The 17640-nt window shown below is 46.2% G+C and overlaps 1 protein-coding gene and 1 pseudogene across 6 annotated transcripts in view; both read left to right on the forward strand.

The window, feature by feature from the left end:
* The first annotated feature begins 2702 nt into the window (after window positions 1-2702).
* Window positions 2703-5223, forward strand: LOC117203005 (40S ribosomal protein S12-like; annotated as a pseudogene).
* A 1967-nt stretch (window positions 5224-7190) lies between these two features.
* Window positions 7191-17640, forward strand: part of SLC4A8 (solute carrier family 4 member 8) — a 91963-nt gene continuing 81513 nt past the window's right edge. For 4 of the 6 annotated variants that reach the window (XR_007470020.1, XM_004274309.3, XM_033436260.2 and 1 more), the window contains exon 1: window positions 7191-7417. Coding sequence is in view for 3 of the 6 variants with exons in the window: in XM_004274309.3 (XP_004274357.2) it covers window positions 7373-7417 (45 nt within the window). In the remaining 3 variants the exon portion in view is untranslated. Of the gene's footprint in view, window positions 7418-7488; window positions 7775-17640 lie in introns of those variants that run through there. The other 2 variants (XM_033436261.2, XM_049694094.1) reach the window with 2 other exon arrangements.

Here is a 17640-nt window from a genome sequence, read left to right on the forward strand (position 1 = left end):
GCACTCGAGCCACAACTACAGAGCCCGTGTGCCACAACTACAGAACCCATGTGCTCTGGAGCCTGAGCACCGCAACTACTGAGCCTGCTTGCCACAACTAGAGAGAAGCCTGCACGCTGCAACGAAAAGCCCGCATGCTGCAACGAAAAGATCCTGCATGCCACAACAAAGATTCCACATGCCACAATTAAGACCTGATGCAGCCAAAAATAAAATAAATAAATAAATATTAAAAAGAAAACAAAACAAAAAACAAATTGTAATGGCCCTTGTTCATTTTGCCTACCCCAAACAAAGCTGAGTGTTTCTATATCTGCTTCAAGGCTGGATATTTTTTCTCTGCTATTCATTGACTGACCATCTCATAGTCCTCGTTGTTTGTGGTAAATCTAGCAAATACTCTTTCTTTCTTATATTGTATAAGAAAGGACCAGAGAAACTCTACCTTCTTTAAAAAGGAGGCTGGCCTTTTCAATTTGGCAAAAGATTAGAGGTAGAAAAAGGTAAAACCATGAGATACATTCAAATTCTATGTCTAGCCCCTTTTGCCCCAGCCCAAATGCTGAATAGGTCTCTTTTCTTTTTTATTAACTGCAAAATAAAAGGCCTCAAGGGGTGTTTCAATGCGAGTAGAAGTAGCTCGGGTTGAATTTATATCTATGTCAGATAATATGTTTTTAGAGATAAGAGGCAGTAATAGTTATTTTCAGAACTTCATGAGGGTTTGTTCAGTAAACTAATGAATGGGTATCACTGACAAGCTTTCCAAAGTGGAAATTATATGAAGCTGTAATCTGATGGGAAAGGGTAACAGAGGGGAAGCCCTTGGTTTCTGCTCTGGGGAGTTCATGTCAATTCTAAAGGAGATTCACAATTCACTGTTCAACTGAAGGCAATTCAACTTTATGCAGGAAACGGCTGAATGGAATTATATTTCTAGGAATCCGCACAATGAAGTGGAAAGCCTGAGTAGTTCTTGACCCAGCTCTGCTACTAACTGGCTTGGGCAAGTCCCTATTTTAGGCACATTTCAGCTTTCTAGTCTGTGGAGTGTTCTGTGTACAATGACAGACCCGTTGGAGAGAAATGAGATAAGGTGATAAAAACACTGAGCATATAGAATTATACAGATGTGCAGTATTGAATTTGCAGCCACCTTAAGGATATACTAGGCCTACTGGCTACAAGTGAAATAAGAACTTCCCTGCTTAGCATAACAAGCTCAAGAGGTCTTATCCCCAAGAAGGTAAGATATGGAGTGAAACCACTGTAAACAGGCTTGATTTCTAAGCAGGGCGAGGTTTGGTTAGAAACGGATAAGATAAATGTATTTAATGAATACAAATGTGTTCAAATCTGATATCAAGGACTTGGCAAGTGGTCCTTGGTTAACACCTGTTTCTCCTAAATTCCTGAATGACTTCCTTCCTATGTGGATCTGGAAATCCCAAAGTTTTTTTCTTCAAGGCCTGCTTTTCTGTTTTGTTCTGATCCCTCTATAAGTCTTTTCCTTCTCAGTTGTGATTCCAGAGAAAGCAGAACGTAGGTTTCTGCCAGTTTACGTGGGTTCCGTCTACCAGAACCTTACTTTAGTCTGGAACAAGGTGTAAATGAGTACAGTATAGGAAATTTCTTTTATTCTTTCTTCTTTTTTTCTTTTTTTTTTTGGCTGTGTGACTTTCAGGATCTTAGTTACCCGACCAGGGATTGAACCTGGGCTCATGGCTATGAAAGCACCCCACACTGGACCGCCAGGGAAGTCCCCAGTATAGGCAGTTTCTAGGATGATGATGACAAATGGAGGGAGAGTGATTTTCCCAGTCAAGAGTCAGTTTTTGTGGCGCTTCATTGTTCTTCCCTATGATGTGTGGTGTCCCAGGATGGCAGCGTGCTGTGAACAAAGAAAATCGTATTCCGTAGTCTCTTTAGATATGCTGTGACTTGGTAAGAGCTGAAGGCATATCATGCACCTGCATACCTTTTCAGCTTGACAAAGAATAGTGTCTCTCTCCCCCGCCCCCTCCCTTCACAGGAAATGCTCCCAGACAAACGCACAGCAAGCCCTAATTAAGTCTTTCCTCGGATCCTGACGTCTTTTCCTCCAACATTTCCTTGGGTGTAGATGTATAAGTAAGAGGAAGCAGGAGAAAGCAAATCAGGTATAAGATGCAGCTGGGAATTGGGAGCTCCCTAACGGTAAGAAAAGACTAGAACCTCTGCCCTGGCGGCTCTTTTTTTTTTTTTTTTTTTTTTTGCGGTACGCGGGTCTCTCACTGCTGTGGCCTCTCCCGTTGCAGAGCACAGGCTCCGGACGCGCAGGCTCAGCGGCCACGGCTCACGGGCCCAGCCGCTCCGCGGCATCTTCCCAGGGCACGAACCCGTGTGCCCTGCATCGGCAGGCGGACTCTCAACCACCGCGCCACCAGAGAAGCCCTGGCGGCTCTTTTGACAGTTTAAACAGGGCAAGAAATATGGTAAGTTGATGGAGAAATTAAGATGCTTTAGATGGAAAAGTTGGTTGCAATGATGTGAGAACACTTTTCTCAGACCTTCTGAGTTTCTTGTGTTTGCGCCTTTTTTGTCTCTGAATAAGAGAATTTCAATGTTTTCCAGCCAGTGTTTAAAAATAATGTAGGCGCTCTTTCCCTGCTTCGCGCGGAGGGGGAAGCTCGGGTGCGTTCAAGATTCGGCTCCACCTGTAACCCACCGCCGTGGCCGAAGAAGGCATTGCTGCTGGAGGTGTAATGGATGTTAACGCTGCTTTGCAAGAGGTGCTGAAGACCGCCCTCAGCCACGGTGGCCTAGCCCGTGGAATTCGCCAGGCTGCTAAAGCCTTAGACAAGCGCCCAGCCCATCTTTATGTACTTGCATCCAACTGTGATGAGCCTATGTATGTCAAGTTCGTGGAGGCCCTTTGTGCTGAGCACCAGATCAACCTGGTTAAGGTTGATGACAGCAAGAAACTAGGGGAATGGGTTGGCCTCTGTAAAACTGACAGAGGGGGAGAACCCTATAAAGTGGTCGGTTGCAGTTGTGTGGTGGTTAAGGACTACGGCAGAGTCTCAGGCCAAGGATGTCATCGAGGAGTACTTCAAATGCAAGAAATGATCCAATAAAAAAACGGGGCTCTTGTTCCTCATAAATTAAAAAAAATAATAATCATATAGGTAAGGTGCCTAGTGGAAAATTTGGGGCTTTTTTACTTACCTGAAAAGAGAGTCCCACAGACTTTACCATGTCCCTGGGGGTTCAAGACCTAACCTCTCCCCACCAAAGTCTAAGAACACTGGTATTAGAGAAGGAAGGATGTAGAGACAAAGTTGGAAGGATAGCCACATTTGGAAGCCACGAAGAGAGGGTGGGAGGCTACAAAAGTTAGGGAAGGACAAAAGCCCAGGCAGCCCGTGGGAGGCAGTAGGTGGTTAAGCGTGTGCACTCTGCAATCAGATACATCTGAGCTGAGAGCTCAGCGTCTCCATTTATTAACTGTGCTTGCTGCGTGAACTGGGGCAACTTACATCTCTAAGCCTCAGTCTTCAGTGTTCTCATCTGTAAAATGGGATGATAGAACCTACCTCATAGAGTTGCTGCAAGCCTCCTTGCTTCCCTGTGGTGTGTGTGTGTGTGTGTGTGTGTGTGTGTGTGTGTGTGTGGTCTCTGTCTTTACCCATATTTTGCATTTTCCTGTCCATTTTATGACTCCTTCTAGGCCAAGAATGCTGTTTTTTCTGCTTTCTTTAGAAGAATAATCAGTGTGAGGTGGTGTCCTTGGCTGAAAATCCTCCTTCTAGCTCCTCCCACGCCTCTTTGCCGGCCAGGCTGAGAGCAGCGTATCTGCACTTTTCCAAGCAGTGTAGGGAGCAGTAGTGGCTGGAAGCCTAGAACCTGGACCCTGGAGCCAAGCGAGCTAGACTTCTTTGGGAAGGAGAGACCAAAACAACCCTGGGAGGGGAGAGCCTATCTGCAGCGCTCCAGAGAGCAGCTGCCTCAGGGCAGCCTAGTTCCTTTTGTAATTTGCGCAATAGACCAGAAGATGGGGCTCTTGACCCTGAGTCAAGGGCCAGAGGCTCAGACTTTTTCTACATTTGAACTGGAGGAAAATCAGATCCACTAGAGCTCCCAGGAATCCTCTACCTCCTCATTCTCCCTGCCCTGACCACTCATGCCCACTCTCATGAGAGTACCACGGGAGCTGGCTTTCTAGGGAGTGGGGAATGGAGGACACATCTTCCCTTTGGTTGCCATCCTTGGCCCCTCCTGAATTACCACGTTACCAGAGTCCGTATAAATGACCCCCTGCCTCACGTTTCCCCCTCTAACCCATCTTGCCCCCAGTGGCAGATTTCAGCAATGGTACCATTTATATAGGACAGCGTTGCATTGTGGCCAAGAACTCTAGAATCAGACAGATTCATCCTTGACTCATCTCATCAGATGAGACTCTCCTCACCTCCTCAGAGAAGCCCCCCTGACCACCCCATCTAATGTAGCTCTCCCCACCCCCATGCCCATTACTCTATCACATAACTTTGCAATTTACTTCACAGCAGCTCTTATAACCTGTAATTGTCTTGTCTTTTTACTTGTTTGCTGTCTCCCCACTAGACTGTAAGGCTCAGGAGGTCAAGACCCTGTTTGTTTTATTGCTGTTTCCCTAACACTCAATGCTGAATACACAGATTCTCAGTAAATATGTTCTGAATTAATAAATGATCAAATCCCAGCTTCATGACTGCTTAACCTTGAGAAAGCTGCTAAACTTCTCAGCCTCAGTTTTCTTACCAGTGAAATGGAGAAATAATGGAGAGTTAGGAATATTAAATGACACAGTGCATTTAAACCCTGGGCCTGGTGCATGGAAGTGTTCTTTAAAATTTTCAGCAGTGTCCTACTTTCTATCACATGAGAGAAAAAAAAGTCTGAACTAATTAGCTGGCTCTCTATAATTTGGTCATAGTTTTTCTTTACCACAATTTTTACTTCCTACTGCTCTTCTCTATAACTTTCTGCTTTGGTCCAAGTTGTGGCTATCCTGAATGGGTCATGTGCATTCCTATTGTTAAATCTTTGCCCAAGAATTGAGATGCTTGCTCTCCTTACCTTGGCTCGGCTGTTTTCAGATTTAGCCCAAACCCATGTCCTCTGTGTCATGTTCCTAAAGTGTCCCAAGTCATAAAGATCATTTTCTCTTCTGAATTTTTATAAACTTTGTTGTTTATATTACTCATATGGCTCTTGTTTTATGTTCTATTATCTTGTCATCATATTAACATATATACTATTTCCATGATTAGACTGTAAGCCCTTTGGAGATATGTATTTTATTTTATTTTTTAATTAATTTTTATTTATTTATTTTTGGCTCCGTTGGGTCTTCGCTGATGCGCGTGGGCTTTCTCTAGCTGCGACGAGCAGGGGCCACTCTTTGCTGCGGCGTGCAGGCCTCTCATTGTGGTGGCCTCTCTTGCTTCGGAGCACTGGCTCTAGGCGTGTGGGCTTCAATAGTTGTGGCACTTGGGCTCAGTAATTGTGGCTCGTGGGCTCCAGAGCACAGGCTCAGTAGTTGTGGCTCACGGGCCTAGTTGCTCTGCGGCATGTGGGATCCTCCCAGATCAGGGCTCAAACCCGTGTCCCCTGCATTGGCAGGCAGACTACCAACCACTGTGTCACCAGGGAACTCCCTGTATTTTATTTTAGATTTCTCTGCATCTTCAGTGCCATTTGGGCTTGTCCTTAGTAGGTGTTCAATTTGTTTTTGGTGAGACTGAATTAAAAGCACATATATTCACTTATGTATTTAGAAATTATGTATATATATTTATACAACTTGTATAACTTACATATTTATAGCTATGTTCTATGTGCCCAGCATTCTTTTGAGGCTCTGTGAAGTATACAGAAGGGCATAGGAAAAATAATTTTGCCTTCAAAAACTTACAATATTATAGTAAGCTAAAGTCAACATTTAATGAAAGTACTTAACCACAGCATGGTAACTGCTATAAGAAAGTTATGGGGTGCTATGAAGATTCAGAGGAGGGAGTGATAACATCTCTTAGGGGTGTTGGGGAGAGTTGAGGTTTCTTGGAAGAGGTAGCCTTTGAGACTAACTTTGAAGGATGATTAAGATTTAGATGGGCAAAAATGGGGGTGAATTCCAGATTCAAGGGACAGGATTAGTGAAGTGATGAATTAGGGAAGAGACGGTGGCAATGAACACTAAGAAACAGGACCAAGGCCTTAAACCAGAGACCAGGAACATGGTTCTGCCTCAGGGACACTGAAGCACAAACTTGTTTCAGATTTTCGGGCCAACACAAGGAGTGGTATGCAGGGGTTGAAACTTTAACATGCACCAACCATACTATTTTCCCCAGATGTAGCTTCTTTGGAGGCTGATTTGCAACTGTTCTTTTTCCTTTAATAATGTGGACTCACCTACAGTCTGATAGTGGACATAAAGCAAAAACCCCTTTTTCCTCCTCTTGGGGACAGAGAATTGGCTGGATCATGGCCAGCCTCTCTTTTCTTTTAAACCCAAATCAAACTGAATGTGTTACTCATGGGTTTCTAACCTTGCCTTAGATCAGTAGTTCTTCTGTTGTTAAATAATTTGCCTTAGATCATTTCTCGGAAAAGCTGGAAGCATTTCTGTGACATTATTTCAACAATCATCCTTAGCTCAACTCTGTGCTTGTACTGCCAACCTGAGACCCAGGGAGAAGACCTAAACTGCAGTGAGTCCATGGAGGGGATCGGATCACTGCCTGCCTGCTTCTCGTTAATACTCTTTAAGCTGACCGCTAGCTCGAGGATTAACAAGTAATTTTAGAAGGCCCTTCCCCCTCACCCTCAGTTCCTTCCTTCTGCAACCCCAAGGGATGGTTCCCCAGAATTTAAAAATCAACACCCAAAGAACAAAATCACGATAGACAAAACCGACACTTTCTCAGTTTTCAAGGGTCAGGTGCATCTACAAATAGAACCACGAAATTTTCAATCTCTAGCAAGCAGTCGGAAGGACCTTCAAACCCAGAGGCCCCTGAAGGGAGGGAGGCGGTTTCCATGGCAACCGGGCCCCGGAGCGGTTGGCTCTCCCGGCTCCCTCCTCCTCCTCCTGGTAGTCCAGGGTACCGCCGGACAGCGGCCTCCGGTGCTCCGCGCCCTGATTGGCCGCACAGGCCGCGCGTTGATTGGCTGCGGCGAGGCCTCGCGGGCCGGCGGCTATGGAGGAGGCGGCCGCAGTTGATGGTTGACTGCTGGCTCCAGGGTAGGGGTCGCCGCTCGGGCGATCTCCTCAAACCTGACCAGAGTGCTTGGACTGCTGACGTTCGGCCTGGAGCCCGCGGGCGAGACCTAGTTGGGCTCCGCCATGCGGGCCGGGAGTAACGAGCCGGACGGCGTCCTCAGCTATCAGGTAGGGCCCCGCCTCCCGCCCCTCCCCGGGGCTCAGCCTCCTCATCCTCTGCCCACCCTCCTTTCTCTGCCCCCGAGTCGGGGCTCCGCAGGCCACTCCCTGAGGGCGAGGGGAGGCCAGCTCGGGACACCAGGGGGCGCTCGGGGCGGTCGGGGATCGGGCCCGGGCTGCGAATGGGTGACCTTGGGCCAAAAGGGGGAGCCGCATCCTTTGCGTGGCCGGCTGAGGAGCCCTGACGGCCCGCGGCCGGTGACCTCTGTTCTCCTCGGATCCTCCTTGCTGGGAAAGAGGCTGGCTTCTGGCCTTGCCGTGTCCTGCTGGAACGTGGGAGAAAGGGTAGCCAGGGACCTTGCTCTGGTGAGGCATGTCTCCTCTTTGTGTTTTTCTTTCAGGGGGTTTCTGGTTCCTCACTGGCTCAGAGGAAGAGCTGGAAAAGACTTGAGGCTGAGACCAAACCCTAACCCTTGTCAGTGTGGTCAACTTTATGACTCCCTCCATCCCGTTGCACAGCCAGCTGTCAAGTTCTGGATAGGGAAGTGGAAACGGGCTGGGGAAGTATTAAGGGGTCAGGAACAGGTGTTTATTTAAAGGAATGAGGAAACTAGGTTTAAGTAGCTGATAACCCAACTGTTGGGGTGGCTAATGTAAGGTAAAGCATTGGACTAGGGGTCAGAGACTGTAGGTTCAAATCCTACATCTGCCTCTCACAGGCTTTGTGACCTTGAGTAAGTCACTTGCCTCTTTGAACCACAGTTTCCGCATCTAGCAAAATGGGAATGATATTATCGGCTTTGCTTACCTCACAGGGTGATTTTGTGGACGAAATGAGGTGCTGTTTGTGAAAGAGCTCTGTAAAATGATGTTTATTGTGTGGCAACCAGTATAGGAGTGGGAGCTCATTGAATTCTCACTCCCCCCTTTCCTGTGCCCATCACGTGACGATGTGGTTACTGCTCTGGAAAGAGGTGTTGAAGGGAGGTCAAGTCTGAAGTGGAGGGCTGTGAAGAGAATGATGGACCTTCTCAGAAGGATGACAGGTCTTGAAACAAGGGTCATGTTGACGTCAGGATGGTTTCTGTAAAGAGGCAGAGAAAACTTGAGTTTGTAGCAAAATGGGTATCACTGACTCACTCCTCTTCTTCCTGGTAATAGTTTACTACTAGATGATCCCATTGAGTGTGTCTGTGTGTGTTTGTGTGTGTGTGAATAACCATTTTAATCAGTCACACAAATAAATGTATTATTTATAAACTGTGATGCGTGCTTAGAAAGGAAGATATGCAGTGCTGTGAGTGTATATCACAATGGTTCCAGCTTTGGTCTCAGATCACAGATTTTGCTAAGGAAGAAAATTTGGGCAAAGATCTAAAGAATAAGTGTCAACTGAGGGAAGAGGGAGATCAAAGGGCTTTGGAGACAAAGAACAGCAGAGGAGGCACATCTGGTTAGAAGACCTGAAAGAAGGCCATTGTGGATGGAGCCATAGGCAGCAATGAGGGGAATGGTGTGAGATGTACTCTGGGGTCATAACATAGAGAGAGAGAAAGAGAGAGGAGCCAGAGAGAGAATGAGAGCTAATGAGATCATGATTACATTCTCCTCCTGAAAGATTTCTCTGGCTGCAGCAGGGAGAACAGGCTGGAACGAATGTGAGGAGACAGTGTCCTTAACATGCAGAATGTGTTCCAGTTGTATTGTCAAGATCATAATAACCCCCAGGCTTCTGTTAGTGCTCTGTGAAAATGGTAATTCCTGAGTGCTTCTGGGATAGGACAGAAAATAATTATCTCTTTTATATCTAGTTCATGAAACTTTTGTGGGCAGTGGGGTGATGAGAGAGCAAAGAATAGAGTGGAAACAGCAGGACCTCGTAAAGGCTGAGTCAGGTGATGGGCAAATGGGTACTTGAGATATAGGGTGGAAAAGAAACAAGAGTAGAAGGAGGAAAGGAAATGGGGATGACTTGGGGGAGACACAGTCAATCGATTGAAAATTACCAACTAAGCCTCCTGTGTGCCAACTGAGCTGTGTGGAAGGGAGCGGGCATTGCAAAGTGAGCAGACTGTGTAACTTGGTGTAAACTGAGATTCCAGGCATCACATCTAAATAACCTAAGTCTAGGCTGTTTTCTCTGGTTTGGACTACTGTGCTGGCTCCTAACAGTTTCCTTCTGCTCTTCCTTCTACAGTCCACTTGCCCCATGGCAGCCAGGGAGAGTTTTTTTTTTTTTGGCTGCGTCGGGTCTTCGTTGCTGCGTGCAGGCTTTCTCTACTTGCGGCGAGCGGGGGCTACTCTTTGTTGCAGTGCGTGGGCTTCTCATTGAGGTGGCTTCTCTTCTTGTGGAGCATGGGCTCTAGGTGCACGGGCTTCCGTAGTTGCAGCACGTGGGCTCAGTAGTTGTGGCATGCAAGCTATAGAGCACGCAGGCTTCAGTAGTTGTGGCTCACGGGCTCTAGAGCTCAGGCTCATTAGTTGTGGCACAAGGGCTTAGTTGCTTTACGGCATGTGAGATCTTCTCAGACCAGGGGTTGAACCCGTGTCCCCTGCATTGGCAGGCGGATTCTTAACCATTGCGCCACCAGGGAAGTCCCAGAGAGGGCTTTTTTAAAAAAAAAAATTAACTAATTAATTAATTAATTTTTGGTTGCGTTGGGTCGTCATTGCTGCCTGCGGGCTTTCTCTAGTTGCGGTGAGCAGGGACTGCTCTTCCTTGCAGTGCGTGGGCTTCTCGCTGGGGTGGCTTCTCTTGTTGTGGAGCACGGGCTCTAGGTGCGTGGGCTCAGTAGTTGTGGTTCGCGGGCTCTAGAGCACAGGCTCAGTGGTTGTGACACATGGGCTTAGTTGCTCTGCAGCATGTGGGATCTTCCCGGACCAGGGGTCGGACCCATGTCCTCTGCACTGCCAGGTAGATTCTTAACCACTGCGCCACCAGGGAAGTCCCCCAGAGAGAGCTTTTAAAAACACAAATCAGATGTCATATCCTATCTGGAAACCCTTCAGTGGCTTCCCAGTGCACTTTGGAATAAAATCCAAACTCCCTATTGTGGCCTACCAAGCTTCATTGTGACCAGGGCCTTGCCCACCCTCCCTGACGACCTCTCCTCCCCTCTCTCACCACGCACCCCTGCACTGGCTATCTTTCCGTTCCTTTAATATGACCAGCTCCTTCAGGCCTCAACAGCATTGTTCTTGTCATTCCTGTGGACATTTCATCTACCTGGGCCTTCTCGTGACTCAACTCAGATGCCCCCTCCTCAGGGTGGCTTTCCTTGGCCTCGACTTACAGTTAATCTCGTTCATACGATTCTGCTTTCTTTTCTTAATAGTATATATAACTTATCTGGAGTGTTCTTGTTTTGATTTCTTGATTACTATCTTTTCAAATAGAAGCTTCATGAGGGCAGGGACCGGGTTGAAAATCTTGTCATCTGCACAGTGGCTGGTTGCTGAGTGAATGAACGACTTTTTTGTATCCAAAGTCAATGTACTTCTCTTTAAGGCGCTCCTGGTCTTGTCAGTATCAGCCCAGAGCCTCAGACGGCCATTGCTCTATTACACGGAAGCTCTCCTTTCCCTGCTGCTGTGCCTTCGCTCAGGTATTCTAGCTGGAAAACTTTTCCCCGCTTCTCCACCTAGAATATTCCATTGGAATCTTTAACGTCTGGCTCCACGTCATCATCAGAATTTATCACTCACTCTTTTTTGCTCACAACCACCACCACGTGCTATAACTTCTTCCATCCCTTACTTGTGGAATCTACATGTTCATCTCTGCTGCTAACCTGCCAGCTCCCTTTCATGTTGTTGGTTGTGTAACTTGTATTGAGTGCTTGCCACGTGCCAGGTACGCTGCCAAGTGCTTTCCATGCATTGTCTCCTTGAATTCTCTCAATAACCCTGAAACTTACATGCCCTTATTATGCTTATTTTCCAAATGAGGAAACCAAGATGTAGAGTGGTTAAGTAACTTCTAAGAAGTGGCAGAGCTGGCCGTCTCTAAAGAAGTGTCCTTCATCACTCTACATTACCGTGGCTTGTGTCTCTGACACCTGGACCGGTGACTGATTAAAAATGAGCACTTAAACGTGTTTGGGAAGATACGTGTGGCAAGGTGTACAAAGGATGTATTAGAGTGGGAAGAGCTGGAATGAAGGAGGCCAGCTAGGTGGCTATTGGTGGAGTTTAGGATGAGTTAATGAAGGCCTGCATTATTGAATTTTTTTTTTTTTTTTTTTACGGTACGCGGGCCTCTCACTGTTGTGGCCTCTCCCGTTGCGGAGCACAGGCTCCAGACATGCAGGCTCAGCGGCCATGGCTCACGGGCCCAGCCGCTCCGCGGCATGTGGGATCTTCCCGGATCGGGGCACGAACCCGTGTCCCCTGCATCGGCAGGCGGACTCTCAACCACTGCGCCACCAGGGAAGCCCTGTGTTATTGAATTTTGATGAGATCTCCGGAGGTGGTTATTGCAGTTTTAGGGGCCGGTGAGCTCTTAAAAGGGATAGTAAGAGTGGAAGGAGATCAGAAAGCTTGAGGGAGAGCTCCTAGTTTGGACTGGAACTAGGGACAACTTGTAGCTTCAAAATTCTCCCGATCAGCACTTTCAGAACTGAGCAGAAAGAATTTTTGGAAGAGAAGGCTGGAGAGGTTGAAACCAGAAGCACTTGAGCCAAGTGGTGCTGGGAAGCGCAGGGAGGTTCAGAGAGGGTGCAAGTGGTGGAGAGGGGAGCAAGTGAATTTGGGCAATTACCAAGGCTTTTATGTGAATCAGGCCGGCTTAGAACGGGAAATTTTGAAGAAATCTTCAGAATAACAAATCCTGGTGAATGGCTGATAACTGGGAAGCGTGGCAGATGGGAAGAGAGTCACACTTTATGTTTTAAAGTAGACCTGAAAAACTCTCGGAGGCTAGTGCTCAGCGGCCCTGGCACGTGTTTGTGCTCAATAAATATTTGCTGAGCGAACGAATGGCTCTGTAGAGAGCGGATAACTTTTCTGAGGGTCATGGTCAGTTCATGGGAAGCAGTCAGTATGTATTTGCTGAATGTTACTGAACAAAAGTATCAACCAGAGCAGCTTCTCCTGTTACTGCCTTGCAATGTACAATCCGTCCGCCTCCAGCCCCTCCCCACGCACTAGGTGTTCCTTTCCTGTGTGGGAATTGGGGAACATGTGAGCATTCTCTTTATCTGGCATCACCAGTTCTACTGGGGAGCTTCAGTAGGAGAGGTGTGGACTTTCCTGCCAAGCAGAGAATTGAGGCAGGCTGGGGGGACAATTCAGTTTGCAAATTTACTTCCTTCTGACTTGTAGATAATTGTCTTAGCTCATGGTTTGCCTTGGCAGGGTAGACAGGGCTCTCAGTTAAGCCTGCCACAGTGGTAATCAGGACACAGAGGAGCAATGTGTTCTAAATCTGCTGCTAGGTAACACCAGCAAATCTGAGATAATGGAGAGGTTGGTTGTTTCCTGTAAGGTAGTAACAAGTTTACTCTGGTTTTGCTAGTTAGAAAGCCATTAATGTATGTATTAGTGTCTATTGCTGCCCTAACAAAATGACCACAGATTTACTGGCTTAAAGCAACACAAATTGATTAGCTTACAGTTCTGTAGTTCAGACGTTCAGCACAAGTCTCACTGCGCTAAAATCAACGTGTTGAATGGGGCTGTTTCTTTCTGGAGCTTCTAGGGGACAATCTGTTTCCTTAATTTCTTCAGTTTCGTGAGGCTGCCTGCATTCCTTGGCTTGCAGTTCCCTTCCTCCACAGTCAAAACCAGCAACACAGCATCTCTCAGACCCTGCTTTTGTCATCAAACCTCGTTCTCCAGCTGCACTCTTCTGCCTCCCTCTTCCACTTTTAGGGATCCTTGTGACTACATTGATCCCACTGGATAATCCAGATAATGTCCTTATTTTAAGGTCCACTGATGAGCAACCCTGTTTCCGTCTGCAACCTTAATTCCCCATTGCCGTGTGAGGTAACGTATTCATAGGTTCCAGGGATTACGATGTGCAAGTCCTTTGGGGGCCATTATTCTGCCAACCACGATGTGCTAGCTAGTAAGTTGTATGGAACAGGAGTGACTCCAAGTAGGGTTCAATAAAAAAGTCACTGAGAAACCAGAGCCACTTTGGAATTTTAGGCCCCTAGCAGGCTGCTGAAGTGTCAGAATAGGAAGCTCATGGGTGTTCAGGAGCTCACGGCCACTGAGAAGGGGTCTAGAACAGCTGCATACATCCTCATGGAACCCCTTTTTCTTGCTATAGGTTGTCAGCGTTCATTGAGGAAGTCAAATTGAGGGTGTTAGAGAGTTGGGGATCTTTGGGTCAGATTCAGTGATGGGCTCTACAGGGGGTCAGAATTCATGGGCTTTCTGGATGAAGAGGGAGTTGGAAGTGAATAAGGAGATGGAGAAGTATTGGAATTCTGGGCAGTAAAGGCAGTGTGAAGTACAAGGATTTAAGAAGGTAATAATATGACTATCTTGAGCTGTTTTCACTGTGGACATTAATCCATGATTAGGTGACCAGAGCTCTCTAAAACGACCAGGTTCTTTGCTTTTGGCAATGTTAGTGTATGATGTTAATGCATTGTAGTATATAATGTTAATACAGAGAGACTTGAGTTGACGTTCCTCCTGTCTCACTTAACTCTTGTGAGATCTTACTTAGCCTTGATTTAGGACTGTTGTGCGGATTAAGTGAGGTGAGATGTGTAAAGCACAATGCTAGGTATACAGTAAGTGCTCAGTAAATATTTGTTCCCAGTACTAATTGTGGTGACTTAGTTTGTTGATTAGAAACCCTGGAAGTCACTTCTGTATTTGTTGATTTAAATGATTGTGTATCAGAACTCAATAAATACTTGTTGTTGTTGGGTGGGTGGGGTAGGAGGGTGTTACCTGAAACCATTGGATAAAAGATGAAAGGGTGGGACTTCCCTCGTGGCGCAGTGGTTAAGAACCCGCCTGCCAGTGCACGGGACTCGGGTTCGAGCCCTGGTCCGGGAAGATCCCACATGCCGCGGAGCAACTAAGCCCGTGCGCCAAAACTACTGAGCCTGCACTCTAGAGCCCGTGAGCCACAACTACTGAAGCCCGCACACCTAGGGCCCGTGCTCCGCAACAAGAGAAGCCACTGCAATGAGAAGCCCCTGCACCTCAATGGAGAGTAGCCCCCGCTTGCCGCAACTAGACAAAGCCCGCGCGCAGTAACGAAGACCCAATGCAGCCAAAAAAAAAATTAATTAAAGAAAAAAGATGAAAGGGGCTTTGGAGGTGAAAGAGTCGAGACTGATTGCAGGAAGGGAGGCTGAGCTGAGTCTGGCAGTACTACCACCCTGCAGGTTCAGAGTGGAGCCGCAGCGAGGGGTCAGGGAGAGGGCTCAAGGTGGGCTCCACTGCCTGCTGCTTCTCCCTCGCCTGCAGCCTCTGTGTCTGCTTCAAGGATCTGGGGCCATTATGTGAGACTCAGCCCCACTGGTGCCTTTTAACTTGTCCATTAACTGTAAGTGAGAATCTGGTTTGCTACTCAGCTATAATTCATTCATTTGTCAAGGCTTATAACAGTGCTTTCTTTCTCATGATGTGCCTTGCAATTTCAGTGTTTTAATGTGCATTTAACCCTCTGAGTTCTTTTTATCTTACTTAGTCCTTCCGGTGGGCACCCAAGTCAATACACATTTACATAGTGGGTCATTCTCATGAGCCAGTGAGACATACAGAAACAGGGTCTTTTCTCTAGTTCATCCTTCTTTCCCTTTCTCTTTCCCTCCCTCCCTCCTTTCCTTTTTCTCCTAAACTTATACAGTGTGGTTCTTATGATTCTAATATTTTCTGAGTCACAAGCTTCCCTGAGAATCTGATGAAAGTTATGGACCCTCTCCCAAGAAAAATGCACCCTCACACATAATCCTCTGAAGCCCATTCCTAGGAACCCTGGAAATCCATGGTTAAGAAATCCTCTCAGCCATAAATAATGACAGTATCAGAGGAAGTAATAATCAACTGGTGAGGAATCTGCAGCAAGCACAGACCAATGAGACTTGAGGTTCCTTTCTTTTCATTTTTTATGATTTTAAGCAAACTTTTATATATTTGAAATTTATGGAACATTTTAAGCATATACCAAAGTAGAGAGACTTGAAGTACCCCATGACCTGGCTCCAGCAATGAACAATCAACCTATCTTGTTTCGTTTATGGGTCTCCCCATTCTCCAGATCCCAGACATCATATAAGTAAGTATGTATCACTTGAGATGAAGGGCCCTTTTTTTAAAAAAATGACATAATCACCATATTACAATACAGGCATACCTTGGAGATATTGCAGGTTCAATTCCAGACCACCACGATAAAGTGAATATTGCAATAAAGCAAGTTGCACAAATTTGCTGGTTTTTCAGTACATATAAAAGCTATGTTTATACTATACTGTAATGTATTAAGTGTGCAATAGCATTATATCTAAAAATGTACATACCTTAATTAAAAAATACTTTATTGCTAAACAATGCTAGCCATCATCTGAGCCTTTAGCAAGTTATAATCTTTTTGCTGGTGGAGGATCTCGCCTTGATGCTGATGCCTACTGATGGACCAGGATGGTGGCTGCTGAAGGCTGGGCTGGCTACTGCAATTTCTTAAAATAAGACAACAATGAGGTTTGCCACATCCATTTACTCTTCTTTCCACGAATGATTTTTCTGTAGCCTGCAATGCTGTTTGATAGCATTTTACACACAGTAGAACTTCATTCAAAATTGGAGTCAGGGGCTTCCCTGGTGGCGCAATGATTGAGAGTCCGCCTGCCGATGCAAGGGATGAGGATTCGTGCCCTGGTCTGGGAGGATCCCACATGCCACGGAGTGGCTGGGCCCATGAGCCATGGCCGCTGGGCCTGCACGTCCAGAGCCTGTGCTCCGCGACGGGAGAGGCCACAACAGTGAGAGGCCCGCGTACCACAAAAAAAAAAAAAAAAAAAAATGGAGTCAGTCCTCTCAAGCCCTGCCACTGCTTTATCAACTAAGTTCATGTAATATTCTAAATCCTTTGTTGTCATTTCAGCAATCTTCATAGCATCTTCTCCAGGAGGAGATTCCATCTCAAGAAACCACTTTCTTTGCTCATCCATAAGAAGCAACTCTTCATCTGTTCAAGTTTCATGGTGAGATTGCAGCAATTCAGTCCCATCTTCAGGATCCACTTCTAATTCTAGTTCTCTTGCTATTTCTACCACATCTGCGGTTACTTCCTCCTCTGAAGTCTTGAACCCCTCAAAATCATCCATGAGGGTTGGAATCATCTTCCTCCCAACTCCTGTTAATGTTGATATTTTGACCTCTACCCAAGAATCAAGAATTTTCTTAATGGCATCTAGAATGGTGAATCCTTTCCAGAAGGTTTTCTATTTACTTTGCCCCTACCCATCAGAGGATTCACTATCTATGGCAGCTACAGTCTTATGAAATGTATTTCTTAAATAATGAGACTTGAAATTCAAAATGACTCCTTGATCCATGGGCTGCAGAATGGATGTTGTGTTAGCAGGCATGAAAACAACATGAATCTCATTGTACATCTCCATTAGAGCTCTCGGGTGACCAGGGGCATTGTCAATGAGCAGTAATATTTTGAAAGGAATCTTTTTTTCTGAGCAGTAGATCTCAACAGTGGGCTTAAAATATGCAGTAAACCATGTTGTCAGCGTATGTGCCGTCATCCAGGCTTTGTTGTTTCATTGATAGAACACAGGCAGAATAGACTTAGCATAATTCTGAAGGGCCCTAGGATTTTGGGGATGGCAAATGAGCATTGGCTTCAACTTAAAGGCACCAGCTTCATTAGCCCTTAACAAGAGTCAGCCTGTCCTTTGCAGCTTTGAAGCCAGGCACTGACTTCTCCTCTCTAGCTATGAGAGTCCTAGATGGCATCTTCTTCCAATAGAAGGCTGTTTTGTCTACACTGAAAATCTGTTCTTTAGTGTAGCCACCTTCATCGATTATCTGAGATAGCTAGATCTTCTGGATAACTTGCTGCAGCTTCTGTATCAGCAGTTGCTGCTTCACCTTGCACATTTATGTTATAGAGACGGCTTCTTTCCTTAAACCTCATGAACCAAGCCCTGCTAGCTTCAAACTTTTCTTCTGCAGCTTCCTCACCTCTCTCAGCTTTCATAGAATTGAAGAGAGTTAGGACATTGCTCTGGATTACATTTTGGCTT

Source organism: Orcinus orca, chromosome 11, assembly GCF_937001465.1.
Source record: "Orcinus orca chromosome 11, mOrcOrc1.1, whole genome shotgun sequence".
Lineage (NCBI taxonomy): Eukaryota > Metazoa > Chordata > Mammalia > Artiodactyla > Delphinidae > Orcinus > Orcinus orca.